At 51.2% G+C, this 13,914-nt stretch overlaps 1 protein-coding gene across 1 annotated transcript in view; it reads right to left on the bottom strand.

The window, feature by feature from the left end:
• Positions 1–5,253: 5,253 nt before the first annotated feature.
• ITGA11 (integrin subunit alpha 11) overlaps positions 5,254–13,914 on the bottom strand; it is a 110,647-nt gene continuing 101,986 nt past the window's right edge. The window contains exons 25-30 of the mRNA XM_082736979.1: positions 12,759–12,872; positions 12,462–12,548; positions 10,992–11,102; positions 10,785–10,880; positions 7,311–7,424; positions 5,254–6,593 (exon numbers count right to left, since the gene is read on the bottom strand). Coding sequence (XP_082593105.1) covers positions 6,522–6,593; positions 7,311–7,424; positions 10,785–10,880; positions 10,992–11,102; positions 12,462–12,548; positions 12,759–12,872 — 594 coding nt within the window. The 3' untranslated portion in view covers positions 5,254–6,521. The remainder of the gene's footprint in view (positions 6,594–7,310; positions 7,425–10,784; positions 10,881–10,991; positions 11,103–12,461; positions 12,549–12,758; positions 12,873–13,914) is intronic.

Genomic DNA, 13,914 nt, shown 5'->3' with positions numbered 1-13,914 from the left:
TTGTTTTGTTTTGTTTTCTGTTCTGTTGATCTGGCTGAGTGATGGAGCTCTGGGGATTATTGTCAAGGCTCTATAACTTACTAGCTCTGTGGCCTTGGGCAAGTTACTTTTCTATCCAAGCTTTAGTTTCTGTAAATTGGGACGATAATACTTAACTTGGACTGTGATGAGCAAATGAGATACTTACTCAAAGTCCCTGACACATAGCAGTGAGATGCTTGCTAAATATTAAGTATTAATGCTAGTGGTGCTAATATGTCTTTTGCCTTCTTTGGCAGAGGGAATGTAATTATTTTATTTGTGTGTGGTTTTTTTCCCCAGAAGAATTTTGGTGTCCTGTTTTGTTGAAAGATGATTTTGTTTATCATTGAGTTTAATAGATTAAGTTAGGGAGACTGTCTTTATAAATCTGAGCCTTTTTATCTGAAGGAAAGATAGTCCCATTTAGTGAAGTCTTACATCTCTTAGAGACTTTTTTCAAGCCTTTTTTTTTTTAAATGAAGTTCTTACAGATATCTTCCTTTTATTATTAGATTCTTTGTTTATATTGTGGATAGGAGTTTTTTTTTTCCCATTACATATGCTTCTAAACGTTAATGTTTTTACATAGGCATTTTAATGGATTTGCCTTTTCTTGATAAATGAAATTTTTCATTTGCTTCTTTTGGATCTCCCAGATATACATCATTTAAAAGTAATGATTATTTTGCCTTCCCATTTCAGTATTCATATTCTGTATTTCTTTCATTTGCCTAATTAACGTTGGTTAAGGTTACTCCCGGAGTATTATCATATGGTGGTATTAGAGAACATCTTCCACACATGTTTTCAAATTTCGATTTAGTGTAGCCTTCCCGTCCCTTTATAGATACCCGAGAACACCCTTTAGTCCAAGTCTCTTTACAGCTGAGGTTGTAGACCTGGAAAGAAGTGACTTGTCCATTCAGGGTCACACAAGGATTGAATGTTAGAGCCCAGGGTAAGCTGTGTCTTGACCCAGTGAGCAGAGCTCTTTGACTAACAGACTGTCAGGCTGGTACAAACAAAGCTCCCCTAGCATCTCTGCCAGGTGTGTGCCTGGCTGCAACATCCAGCTGGGCTCTGGAAATCCAGACCAATTCCAAACTTTTTTCCCCCTGTGTTTGAAGTAACATCTGCTCTATTAAATTAACAGATGACCAGACAAAAGAAAATACTGGTAGTAATATATTTAATCAGATGCTTGATGTAGAAAATGTCAGTATGAGAAGCACATTTCAGGTAGTTCATAAAGACTTGGCATGTTGGCCGGCTTAGACAGAATTTTCTACTCTAATTTCCCTGTGCTTTGTACATTTGGTGTGCTTGGTCTGTCCTGAGAGCAGAACTGGGGTTGTGTTCCTGCCTCCAACAGAAGCACCATTCCATGGATGTGCATACCAAAATAAGAAAGATGATCCCTGCCCTTGACAAGCTTGTCATCTCGCCAGTTGCCTCTATCTGAAGCCTGATTTTCTGTTTTTCATCAGATTTTTAACTTTAATTTCCCAAACAAAAGTTTATGATGTTACCTTCAGACTCTGGCTTAGGCCATTTACTGAAAACATTTCAGAAAACATCATTGGATTGTTGCTTGTCATTTTTGTACATCGTACCAGGGAGATGAGGACAAAGAATGTACACAACGTATTAGAAAGGATGAATCCATTAAAGAATGGTGACCCTTTTTAAGAAAAAAAAAAAAAATGTTCTGCTCATACCCTACTTTGAACCTTGGGAGTGGTGTCCCCTTTTTAAAGAACATGTTCTGCTCATACCCTACTTTGAATCTTCTGAGTTTGCTAGGTTCATTTTAGTCTGTATCTTACTGAAAAGTTTCAGAACCCTAGTGCCTGGCTTCTAACCCTCTTTCCACACTTAACCAGCAAAGCTCCTCCGTCCCTGTTTCAGTTTCTGTTTGGAACATGGTGTCCTACTTTAGTGTGATGTCAAAGCTAATGGAATAGATAGTGACACAGCAGCACTGGCATAGTTTCAATGTGGTCAGTTAAGCTGAACTGCCCTTTGCACGGAGCCTAGCTGATGTTAATACTAACATTAGGATAATTTGTGGGGATTTTAAAAAAACAGAAGTCGTGTAGAATAAAGGACTGACGTGATATTAACTGGAGGTAAAAATGGGCCAATGTGGCAGTGACTGAAAACAGGAGACCACTCACCACTAATGGCTATATTAAGTTAAGCCACCCAAGACATATCTTGTGGTGGAGAGACCTGGCCACTTTATCGTTTGGGGTGAGATGTGGTCGGAGTGAGTCATGCTGGAAAAGGAGCATGAGCAAGCTGGCCATTTCTCTTATAGGGTGCAGAGCATCTTGGGACTTGGAGCCACAGGGACTGACGCTAAAACCTCCTGAGTGCTGACGGAGATAGCAGCTTGTCTTTTAAAGACCTCTAGGAAAGGTCACTTCCATACCTTCTGTCCGAAGCTCTTCATATTGATTCTCCCTCTCTGTTGTGTTTGGGTTAGCACATTGCCCCTCCTACCTGAGAGCTGTCTTGTTAAAAATACCTGCTTCCTTAACAAAAAGGAAAACCCGGAATTTCCATTCTTTGTGCTGGAAGGACACCCCTGGAGGGTTTTTGCTGATGACCACTGCCACCGAGATCCAAGGGCAGCTAAGAAAGGCTACACATTTCAAGGAACTGACGTGGAAGTCTAGACGTAAGAGAATATCATGGCTTCAGATTGCTGGTTCTATAAACTGAATGTGCTTAGAATTACCTCACAGAAATTGGATTTGTGAGGTCTGGAGTGGAATGTAGACTGTGGTTCTGATCTGGGCAGCTCTGGGATCCCACTTTGAGACGCTCAACTTGGGATAGATCATGTGTTCTAAGAGTCACACTGTCCTGCCCACTTACATGCCCACACCATCTAATGCCAGAAAGAAGCCCTGCCCTCACCTGGATTTCTTTCCCGAGCTCAGCTGGCTGGATCTGAGGGATCCAGAACTGATATCCACTTCCCTGCAGAGCACTGGGTGCTGATGGCACAGGGCTTGGCTTCAGGACTCTCTTGAGTCCATCCAAGGCTCGCCCCTCAATTTCTGGATCTTTTCTGAGAGCCCCCATCCCACCTGGGGTTTCACCATGTTAGAACAGCAGGGAAACCTCACAGAACATCTCGAATGATTCATTTCATAACTCCTATCTTTTTCCTCTATGAGATGGTGAGCCTAGAATTTAGGAAACCCACACAATCCACAAAATTCTAACACCATCGTCTGTTGGTATTTGGTTTATAAGACCCAGACCTTGCCCCATGTGTTTTTCTGCCATGTGATTGTTTGCTATAGACTTGCTTAAGCAAGTATCACGGATTGCCTGAAAGTCAAATCGGCTTGTTTAGAGTAAGGCCTAGGATTACTGGTAATGCTTTTAAGAAGACTGAACCCTTTTTAAGTTGGCTGCACTTCAGGTTAACACTCTGATTTCAATGCTAAGCTCCATCAGAAAAAATTATTCTTAACTATAGAATAGAGCATTGCTAATAATATCCATCTGTGAACCATGATAAGAATTTTATGTTGATTTGAAGTTGCATTTGGGGTGCTTGCCACTAAATGCCAAAATTGCTTCATCTCTCCTCCAGACAATAGCAAATGTGTTCAGCTTCTCCAGGAGTTCCCCTGGGCCTCTGGAGACCCAGGAGAACCAAGTGAAATCTGCAGCAGACCCCACCCCGGAGACTTGCTGGAACAAGAAGTTCTTCCCAACTCCAGGCTGGGATCAGGCTAACTTGAACATTAGAACGACAGCATAGTTCTTACTACTCGTAATGGAAGGTCACCTGGATATGTTAACCCCTTACTTGTTTCCAAGCCTATATATACCTGCCTCTTGTCCTCGACTCTGCGCAATAGTCACAGGGGAGGGGGAGGACTCCGAAGCAAAGATGGCGCCCGGCCCCTTCCGACCAATTAAATCTGAATCCCTGGGTGGGCCCTTGTGTAGGTATCTTTCCGAGCTCCTGGGCCTGAAGAACACTGCTCTAGAGGGAGCTTTGCTCCCTAGGAAATGCATCTTCTCTGTGGCCCCACCAGGCACTCTTTAAGGCCAATCTCAAACATTTATACCCCAGAGCAGATAAATTCCAAAAAGGAGAACTGATAAGAGAAAGAAGGCAGAGACGCTAGAGGAGGGCTTGAATTCCCTGAAGTTACAAGTTTCGGCCTTTTGCTCATCCAGTTCTTGCTATAGGGCTGGGGTGGGGCAAGGACAGAGCGAGGAGCCCTGGGGGTAAGGCTGCCTGTGAAGGCCCCGAGGTTGCCATATGGTCACTTCTGGGCTGCATCTGACCTGCAGATAACATTGCGTCTGGCCTGCAGTGTGGCTGCACAGAGCAGTTTTTAAAATGTGAATGCCAGTCCCTAAAAGGTTTCACATGAAGGCATTCTCAGAGTTGACAGTGCTTGACAGAAGGCGCGGCACTAAGTCCCATGACACACGTGTGTGTGCGGGTGCCTCGGGTTTCCTTTCATCAGGTGCTCCATTCACGGGAGTAGTAAGACTCCAGGGAAACATGATTGCAAATGCGTCCTGGCTTGGGGTTCACCATCTGAGAAAAAGTATTCCCATAGTTCCATCAGTGCCTTCTCCTTCCGTAAAACCCCTGAGGCTGGGCTATAATGGCTGGCTTGAAAGAGAGCCATCCTGGGGTGAGTCTGGATTTTGCTGTGGAACCTAGGGCTATCTTTTAACTGCTCTGGTTCTGAGTGTCCTATCTATGGGGGAACAAGAGCCAATAATTTCTAAGGTTCCACTTCTGGCTTCTTGGGATTCTAGTAGCATAAGGTTAGAATGGAGACCACTTGGTTTAAGAGCAGTCTGTGTGTAAAGGTGGAGAAACTCTTAAGTCAGCGTGTCTGGTCAGCACTGAAATGCTAGCCTGGAGAAGTCTAGGAGACCAGGGAGGGGAAGGGCTGGAACTAAGGGCTAGAAGCTTGAACTATCCAAACAGGTGAAGATGGGCCTGGTGGTCTTGCGAGGGAGGAAGGGCTGCATCGCTGGAGGTGTTCATTGCAGATCAGGCACCCATTTGGTGGGGAGGGTGTAGGGATGTAGGGAGCAAATGGTGGACAGGTCCCTTCTCAACATTTCGAGAGAATGGGAGAGCAGGAGGAGCCCCACATCTGTCTCCTTTCCTTCAGAGAAAAGAGGTTGGTTCCCCAGGATATGCCCTGCTCACAGAATGGGATGATAGCACCTTGGTTGTTTTCAGTCACTGTATTTTTTTTTTTTTATTTTAAAAAATATTTACGACAGTAAAGGTCGTACTATGTGACCAGGGGGCAGATGCCTTTGAGCATCCCCCTTTCATTTCTACCTCAAAACAAGATTAAGGCATAAATTACTCGCTGGGCACCAGGCGTGCCTGTTGTCCTCAAGGCGCCATCATTGGTGGTACCACTTGTCCCATGGGCCAGCGGATCAGACATTTGCCACTGAGCCTGCACAGACTCGGGTGTCCCTACACCAGCTTTAACTAGTGCATTCCAGAGAGACCCCTCAGCAGTGCCGGCCCTTCTCTCTTGCACGGTGGGCAGAAGGGAGGGATGAGAGGCTGTGTGTGTGTGTGTGTGTGTGTGTGTACACGCGCACGCAGGGAGATGGGTGACACAGGGAGGGGAGGCTCCGCACCGCTGCCCCTGCTGCCGGGCTGCACATTAAGCCAGGCAGGCTGGAAGACCAAGTGCGGACGCGGGACTCGGAGCGTGTGGTGCTCGGGCTCCGGCTGGGTACTAGGCACAAAAGCAGCTGGCTGGGCAGGGGCTGTGGGGGTGTGGAGGGCCCATTTGCCTCCCCATCTCGGGGTGGGTGCCCCATGTTGTGCGTTCCAGCTGCCTGTCCGACAGTCTCTGCGACCCAGGGTCCTTCTTCATTCCTGGCCTGCAGCTGTCACCATCGAGCCCAGGGGGCCCCGGTTCATTCAGGGGCAGCTCCAGGGACCTAACTCCTGTCCGCAGAAGATGAGAGTGGGACCTGGAGCCTTGGGCAGTGCGGGGGCAGGGGTGGGAGGGCAGCACAGAACGCAGATCTGCTGCGCCGGTCCCCCCCACCCCCCGGGTTCCTACTGGGACTGGAGGCCTGGAGTGTGCAGAGTAGGTTTGCATGGCAGTCTTCCTCTCCCAGTTTCTTCTGAGGATGGGACAGGCCGGTAGGAATTCCTAGCACCTTAGTGGCAGGGGCACAAATGCCCCCACAGAGCCCGGCGGAGGCTTTGGTGGGCCATGTGATGGGTCCCTCTAAATCACCAGGGCTCTGTGTTGGAGGTGCCTGGGCCTCCCAGTAGAGCAGTCCCTCCTAAAACTGGCTTGAGTTCCTTTCAGAGGGTGTAGGCTTGGTCTCTCAGGAGATGAGGTCAAGTGCAAAGCGAGCTGGCATCTTCTCCACCCCAGCTCAGTGGGCCCTGGGCCTGGGCCTGCACACTGCCTGGACCGGCATCCTGGCCCCCATCGACTCGCAGCCTCCTCTGAGACTCACTCCAGCGCTTTGGGGTTGGGGTCCAGGCCAGGCTCCCTCCTGCGCTTGGCACTTTTAAAGAAGCCGAGCTGTGGGTAGCAAAGGAGAAGTCTCAGGGGTGGGCCCGGTGGACAAGGCCTGTCTCCCCTCCCTGCTTTCCCTTCATTAACCCTCCCAAGGCTCCTTCCCGAATACCCCAGCTAACACCGAGTACCCCCTCAACCCCCAATCCAGCAGGACTCCCTTGGTGGGCCACAATGGGCCCCTGAATTGGTGGTGGTGGTGGTGGGGGCTGCAGTGGAGTGCATGCAGCCTGGGTCAGGAGGCTAGAAGTCGTGCTGTATGACCCTGCCCCAGTCAACACCCCTCTCTGGGCCTCCCTTGCCTCATCTGTAATAGGTTCTCCACCTGCCACTCAAACACAGAGAAGACTTTGGGAGGTTTGTGAGACGCGTGGAGAAATTTTGTTGGAGAAATTTTGTGGTTCTGTGTGCTTGCTTCTTTTTCTGATAAGAGACCTAGCTTTCATCAAGTTCCTAAAGGGACCCACAGAAGGGTCAGAGCCACAGGCTGCAGGTCCCCTGGTGGCACTAGCCAAGCTGTCTGCTGTGGTGAGAGGGGCAGGCTTTGGTAGCAGGCTAGTTCTGGGGAGGAGGCTGGGTGGGTGCCAGCTCTCATGGGGAGGAGAATGTAGGGACTGGCACCAGAGCCCAGACGTTAGAGCCCCTGGCCTGAGCCCCCCACCCCTCACCCCCGCCCCCCGCCAAGATGCTGCTTTCCCCATCACCTGCCTGCTGGGGCCTCACCTTCCATAGTGCCAGGACCAGCAGGGCCAGCAGCAGGAGGCCCCCCAGGGTGCTGCCCACAATGATCCAGATGGGGATCTGCGAATCTTCTTGCTTGGAGATCTCAAATGTGATCTGCAAGGGGAGGAGGGCACCAGGTCCACAGCATGACTATTCTGGAGCCCTGGGGTGGGGGGCCACGGGGGGGTGGTGGTGGCGTGGGGATAGCTAGTGCCCAGGGGGATCTGCTGGAGGGATAGGTGACACCTAGCCAGCAGAGGCCCCAGAGCACCCCACCCTTGCACAACAGACACGGGAGTTAAGGGACCCAGGTGATCAATCCTGCCTTCTCTTTGAGACACTTTCTGCCTTTGGCCTTGGGCCACACTCCACTCCCCTTGGATTCTCCCACCACATGGGCTACTTTTTCTTATTTTCTCTGCTGCTTCTTCATCGCCTCCCCCACTTCTAAATTTTGATGTGTCCTGTGGCTCTGCACTTGGACTTCTGCTTTACCTATGGTCACTTCCTGGTGAGCTCGGGGCCTTCTTCCACGCTTGGCACAGTGGGCCCAGGGCCCTTGGTGCCTTTAGAAGGCCCCGAAACTGTTCTAATTTCTTTTAAAATTAGAAGAAGAAAATATATAACCTTGCTTGGATTATATTTGTCTATATATGGACACTGTCATAAAATAAGGATTTAAATTATGTTTTTAAGGAGGAAGGAGCTCCAAAGGCAAAAGGGCTCAGGGCCACGAGAGGGCCTAACTCTCTCCAACGTGGGGCTTTACCATCTCTCCGCTGACCGCTGTCACATTTCTCCCTTCTACTTGGCCTCTCTCCTAAATTCCAGACTCATATCTTCCATCTTCCCAGCCTACTTGGCATCTTTAACAGGTTCCCAAACAGACTCTTGATCCCACTCCTCACCGTCAAACCTCTTCCTTCACTGCGTTTCCCAGGGAAGCAAAAGGCAGCACTGCCCTTCCTAGCTTTGCTCAGCTGAGAAGCTCCGGGCTCGGCCCTGACTCTTACCTTCACGGCCACATGGACTCCAGCCAAATCTGGCCATTCGACCTTTGAAGCCCCGCAACTTTGGCCAGTCTTCCTCCCTCCAGGGCTACTTCCTTGGACCCCAAACCCTCCTTTTAGCCTTGGAAACCTTAAGAACCCGCTTACGGCCTCCCAGCCTCCTCATCGCCCTCTGTAGTCTGTTCTCGGCATGGCAGCCGGAGGAAGGCAGACTTAACTCTCTCCTCCACTCTGTGTCTGCAGCTCAGAGTGGAAAATAAGAGTCCCTGTCCTGGCCCGCAAGGCCCTACACTCTCCAGCTCTGCTCACCTCCCTAGCCCCGTCTCTTCTCTCCCCATTGCTCTCTCCACTCCAGCCCTCCAGCTACCTGGCCTCCAACGAGCCAAGCACACACTCATTGCAGGGTCTTGGTCTTGCTGTCCCTTCTGCTGGGCTGGTAGCGACGAGACACCCCCCTTCTTCATGCTCTCTCTCTGATGTCAGTTTATCTGGGAGGCTCTTCCCAATCTCCTTGTATAAAACAGCACCCTGTCCCCCCAGCCTCCACCCTTTTGTGCCTGTTGCCTTTCCGGGCACAGCTTTATCACCACTCGGCATTGATGTATTCCCGTGTCTTGCCATCCTGCCCATCTAGAACGTCTGCTCCAGGGGAACAGGGCTTTATCTGTGTTGGTCACTGTTCTGTGTTCAGTGGCCGGGACAGAGGAAGCGCTCAGGCAACACGGCAGGGGACGGAATGTGTAACACCACCCCCACCTCCCCATTCCCAGCAGCGGCTTAGGGCCCTGGCTTGGCCACCCACTCCCTGTTCAACTTCAAGCCAGTCACGGCCCCCTCTCCGCCTTACCTGCCACAGCCTCAGTGTCTATATCTAAAAAATAGGGGTGGGCATACCTCACAGCACTTTGAGGAGTGAGCCAGATCGCATGCCCAGTGTCTGCTACAGTGCCTGGGCCTGAGTCACGGCTCCACAAATGGCAGGCGAGGGCCTTTTATGTTCTCTTTCAACCCATGGAGGGCTGGGACCTTCACCTCCCCGCCCCTGGAGCTAGCTCACAGCTAAGCCAACAGGGCCTTCGGTTCTGGGTTGCTGCATTTCTAAAAGAGAAGTGAGGTATCTGGAGAGGCTCAGAGGGATTTCTGGGGGGAGGTGGGAGAGGAAGGAGAAGGAGAATTCACTTAGAAACCATGGACTAGTGTAGACAGAGGGGTCGTGCGTGTGTGGGGGGAAGGGCGTGGGGGGGCATTGGGGGTGCCTATACAACACCTCCTCTCTCGGTTGCCTGCAAAATTCTGACATATCTCTTAAGATTCGGATCAAGTGGACTGTCTCCAGAAAACTTCCCCTGGACATCTCTTGCTCTGACTGCCACCCCCCACCAAGCCCAGCACCCGCACTCGCCCCCAGATCAGAGCCATGCTATGTTATCTTCGTCCCCCTTGTCTGCTTAAGTCATCTCCGTATCCCCTGGGGGCCTGAGTCATAGGAGGAACACCCACCACATGTCAGATGAAGGAACAAACTGCTCCTTCGGTGGGTCCCCTGCTCCTGCTCCCCCTCTGCCTGGCAGCCCCCCACAGGGCTTGCAAGTGGTGTTTGTGCGTTTGATTAAGGTCTGGCTTCCTGTCCATGCCTGAATTGGGTCTCCACCATCCCCCTGGGGGTGGGGCTGGAGGTTCACTTGGCATCTAGTATGAGAACCACTCACAAGGATTGCAGGCCACGGCTGGTGTGGGGATGTGGCCAGTGGAGGGCAGCAGTGTCCCATGTCCCAAGCCCCTCTCCGAAGGACTGGGCTTTTCTTCAAGACCCAACTTCTCATTTTCTTAGGAGAGCACTATACGAAGCCTCATCCCCTTCTGGGGGCCCTGATTTTAGACAGTCTGGCCTGCGACAATCTGGTGTTAGCCAATTCACAGAGTCCCAGTACAGAGACCTCTTGCTTCCCTTGTTCTTCACGAACTTAGTTCACACCAACCTTTAAAGTACGTTATGTGCATTTCCTCGTATTTGGGGTGAGGATGGATGGGGAAGAGAGGGATGGATGGTCATTCTAGGCTGCTGGCCTTACTCACTATTGGTGGAAGCAATCAATGAGTTCCCCCCACCAAGACCCCCAACCCCTAGAGGTGGGCAGGCCTGAGACCTAGTCCTTTCCTCTAGTGCAGAATACCCATGCTCCCCTCCTTCCTCTGATTTCATGGGGCTGCTGTGGTATAGAGCCTGGTGCTCTCGAGGTCACTGGGCTAATGTCTACTTTTGGCCCCATCCCTGCTCATGCCCCAACAGCCTGTATGTCTTGCTTGTCTCCTGTCTTTTGATGCTGCACTAACTGCAGATCGGTCCACCTCTCTCCTGCAGGAACACGTGAGCACAGAGCATAGGAAGCTCTAGGGAGAGGGGCAACCCCTTCCCTAGCTGGTCTGACTCAGGCTGAGGCCTGCAGGGTTCCGGGGGGCTCACCTGGCGGCTGGGATCCTCCTCTCGGAAGATGAAAGGGCTGTGGAACTGCCTCTGCAAGGCTGCATTGACTGTGATCTTCATCAGCTTGTACTTGAGCTGTATAATCAGAGGTCTTGTCAGAAGCCAAACCTTCCCCTGTGGGGAGATTCCCCGGCACCCACCACCTTCCCTTGCTTCATTGGGGTCTAGCTCAAGAGCTCTACTTACTGCTTTTAGGGACCTCAACCACAGGTTTCCCAGCAGATGGAAATTGATCTCCTGGTTGGGGGCCAGCCTCACGTTGCAGTTGATGGAAACTACGTCAGAGTTGCTGTGATTCTGAAAGAGGAGGTGGGTCTTGGGGTGAGCGACTGGGCTCCAGGGGAGCAAGGAAGGCAGCTGGCCTAGCCACGCCCGAGAATGTGAGCAGGGCCTTGGGCCATCAGACAGATGGCTGAGCCCAAGTTTGGCTCCTGTGAGGGGGGAGGGGCAGAGGATGGGGACAAGGAGAGGTGGGGGGTGGGAGGACACATGGGCTGCGGGTGCCACTTGATGGCTGGAGGACGAGGTAAGGACGGTATAGCCTATGCTGGTCGAGGTTGTGGGTAATCACGTGTATTCTAGGAGCAGAACTTGGATTTGACCTTAGGGAGCCTATAAATGTCATCGCCAGACAAACAGATTAAAGGAGACATTGTATGATTACTGTAACAGAGGCAGAGAAAGCATTTTAGGAAATCCAACTTCTGTTTCTGATAAAAACTCCCAAGGAATTTCCTGAATCTGAATATAGGGTGTTTATGTGTGTGTGTGTGTATATATATAAAACTACAACAAGTATCATGTTTAATAATGAAAAACTTAAAAACAATTAAAAAAAAATCAAGTTCAAGACAAGACTGTCATCATTTCTACTTCCCACTGCCCTGGAGGTCCTAGCCAGAGCCAGAAGATGAGAAAAACAGTTTGTAAGGGTTGAATGGTAACGCTCACACTATTATTGTTTACAGATGATCCCGTTCAACAGAAAACCCAAAGAAATTGTCAAATTATCAGAATTTATTAGGTTAAACTTGTTTGTGTCCCTCTCTTGTAACTACTGAAACAACCCCCGCCCCCAGTCCCCCAGGCCCAGTCTTCAGGAAAGTACACTACACTCAAAATGCTTGGTGTGAGGGGCTTATTTGCAGAAATCAAACCCAGAACAGCCAAGATGTTAGTCTGGGGAAGAACAGTGAAAGCAATCAGAAACTGCGATCTGGAGCAGGGGCAGCCCTGGGAACAAAAAGCTGGGGACAAGCAGGTGTCACGGGGAGGGCTTTGGGAGGTGACATGAGCTGCCCTCCATCCCCAGGGACAGGGAGGACCCAGCTGCTGGGGTCAAAGTCTCCAATACAAGCCAAGGAGGTCTTGGCCTTCAGAGCCTTGCTGGGTCTGGGCTTCCCCTTCCCTTTGCTCATCCGTATCCTGCTGCCCTCTAAGGCACAGGTGCCAGGCCACGATCCCTTTTCCTTTCCTGGAGGTTGTCTGCTCCCCTCCTCTCTCTCTTGACACCTGTCACAGCCTTGTCCCCTGGCTCCTCTGGCATTCACTCTATGTGTCCTGCAAGATGGTGAGCTCATTAAGTGTATTTCTTCATTCTGTTTCCTCTTGGTCTGAGAGGCTCGCGGCCCAGCCCCGGGTAAGGAGGACACTCACCAGCTGTGGGGCTCGGGTCAGGTCTTCCTCTGTCGGGGCATGTCGGTACTCGGTGCTGTTTCCCCAGATGTTACAGGACGTGTTCACCTGCAGCAGGGCCACACACAACCGGCCTCACCACCAGCCTTGGCCCAATCAGCATCCCAGAGATGCTCCATTCTTCTCCTCTGCCCCGTGAAAGCCCTGCTGGTCCGGGGCCGGGGAGGAGGAGCTGAGGTCTGAGGACTTGGGGGCACCCCTAGGGGTAGGTCGCCTACTGGTCCCCTCCCTTGAGCAGGTTCCCAAGGGCTCTGGTACCTGGTCAGTATGGAAGTCCTTCAGCATCAGCAGGCGGTTGCCCCCTCTGGTGGCGATGGGGACGGTGATCTTCATCATTACTCCGTGGATGGGGAACAAGCCCAAGTTTTGGATCTGTGACCAGAGAGAGGAGGAGTCAGTACTTCCAGCAGCAGCTGCAGTAGAGGGGAGTGGAGGATGAGGTCCATGGAGGTGAGCCACCCATCAGGTTGGGAATCAGGCCCCTTCAAGCCCCTGGCATATATGCTCTGCCAAATCACGGCAGGGGCTGTGTGCACAAAGGTGCGTGGAAGCACCCAAGGGGCCGGGCTCCTGGAGGCCAAAGACAAGCCGGTGGGGGCCATGAGGCTGGAAAGCAAGGTCACTTCCATTCCCAGGCTCTCCTGGCTGTGGGGATTTTGTAGCCTAGTGCTGCTGGTCACCCTGGGCTGAGGTCAGGGAGGAGATGGTGAGAGTTGAGTCATGCATTAACGAAGGTTGTAACTGTGAGCGAGTGCTAGCCGTGACATGGCCGGTGTCAGAGTGGCAGTGACTCCAAGCAGGGTTCCGGAATCAGAGAGGCCAGTCTCCAACCCAGAGCTTGGAGCGTCTACCAGCTGTGTGGCCTCAGGCAGTCACTAGACCCCTCCTGCAACAGCCACATGGATACCAGCATGTCTGATACATGGTTTCCAGCATCAGCCTGCCCCGAGCTCACACGCAGCTTTTAGGGGGGGGGGGCACAGAGCCCAGTAGGCAGACTGCTCGAAGGTCTCCTCATCCCCCTTCTTGCTCCTTCCTTACACGGGGACAGAGACGAATGTCACATTTCCCAGCCTCCCTAGGTAACTGGCAGTGTGAGAAACTGCCAAGGAGTTTCTTTAGGAGGGAGGGGCCTGCTCTTCTCCCCTTCCTCCTTCCTGGGATGAGAGTGTGATGGCCGGAGCTGCAACTGTATTGGGCAATGAGGTGAACTTAAGAGGCTGATAGTGGCATGTCAAGGACGGTGGAGCAGACAGAAGACCCAATCCTGAATGATTTTATGAAGCTGCCAACCCTGGACTTCTTTTATGGAGAGAATAAACTCTGGTCCATTTAGGGCACTTGTATTTAAAAATATTTTTTAAATATATGCAACCACACCTAACCTTCATTGATACATCCTCCCAGTCCAGCC

The sequence above is a fragment of the Mustela nivalis genome, assembly GCF_964662115.1.
Source record: "Mustela nivalis genome assembly, chromosome: 6".
NCBI classification, from domain to species: domain Eukaryota; kingdom Metazoa; phylum Chordata; class Mammalia; order Carnivora; family Mustelidae; genus Mustela; species Mustela nivalis.
This window is presented reverse-complemented; position numbering and strand designations above follow the sequence as displayed.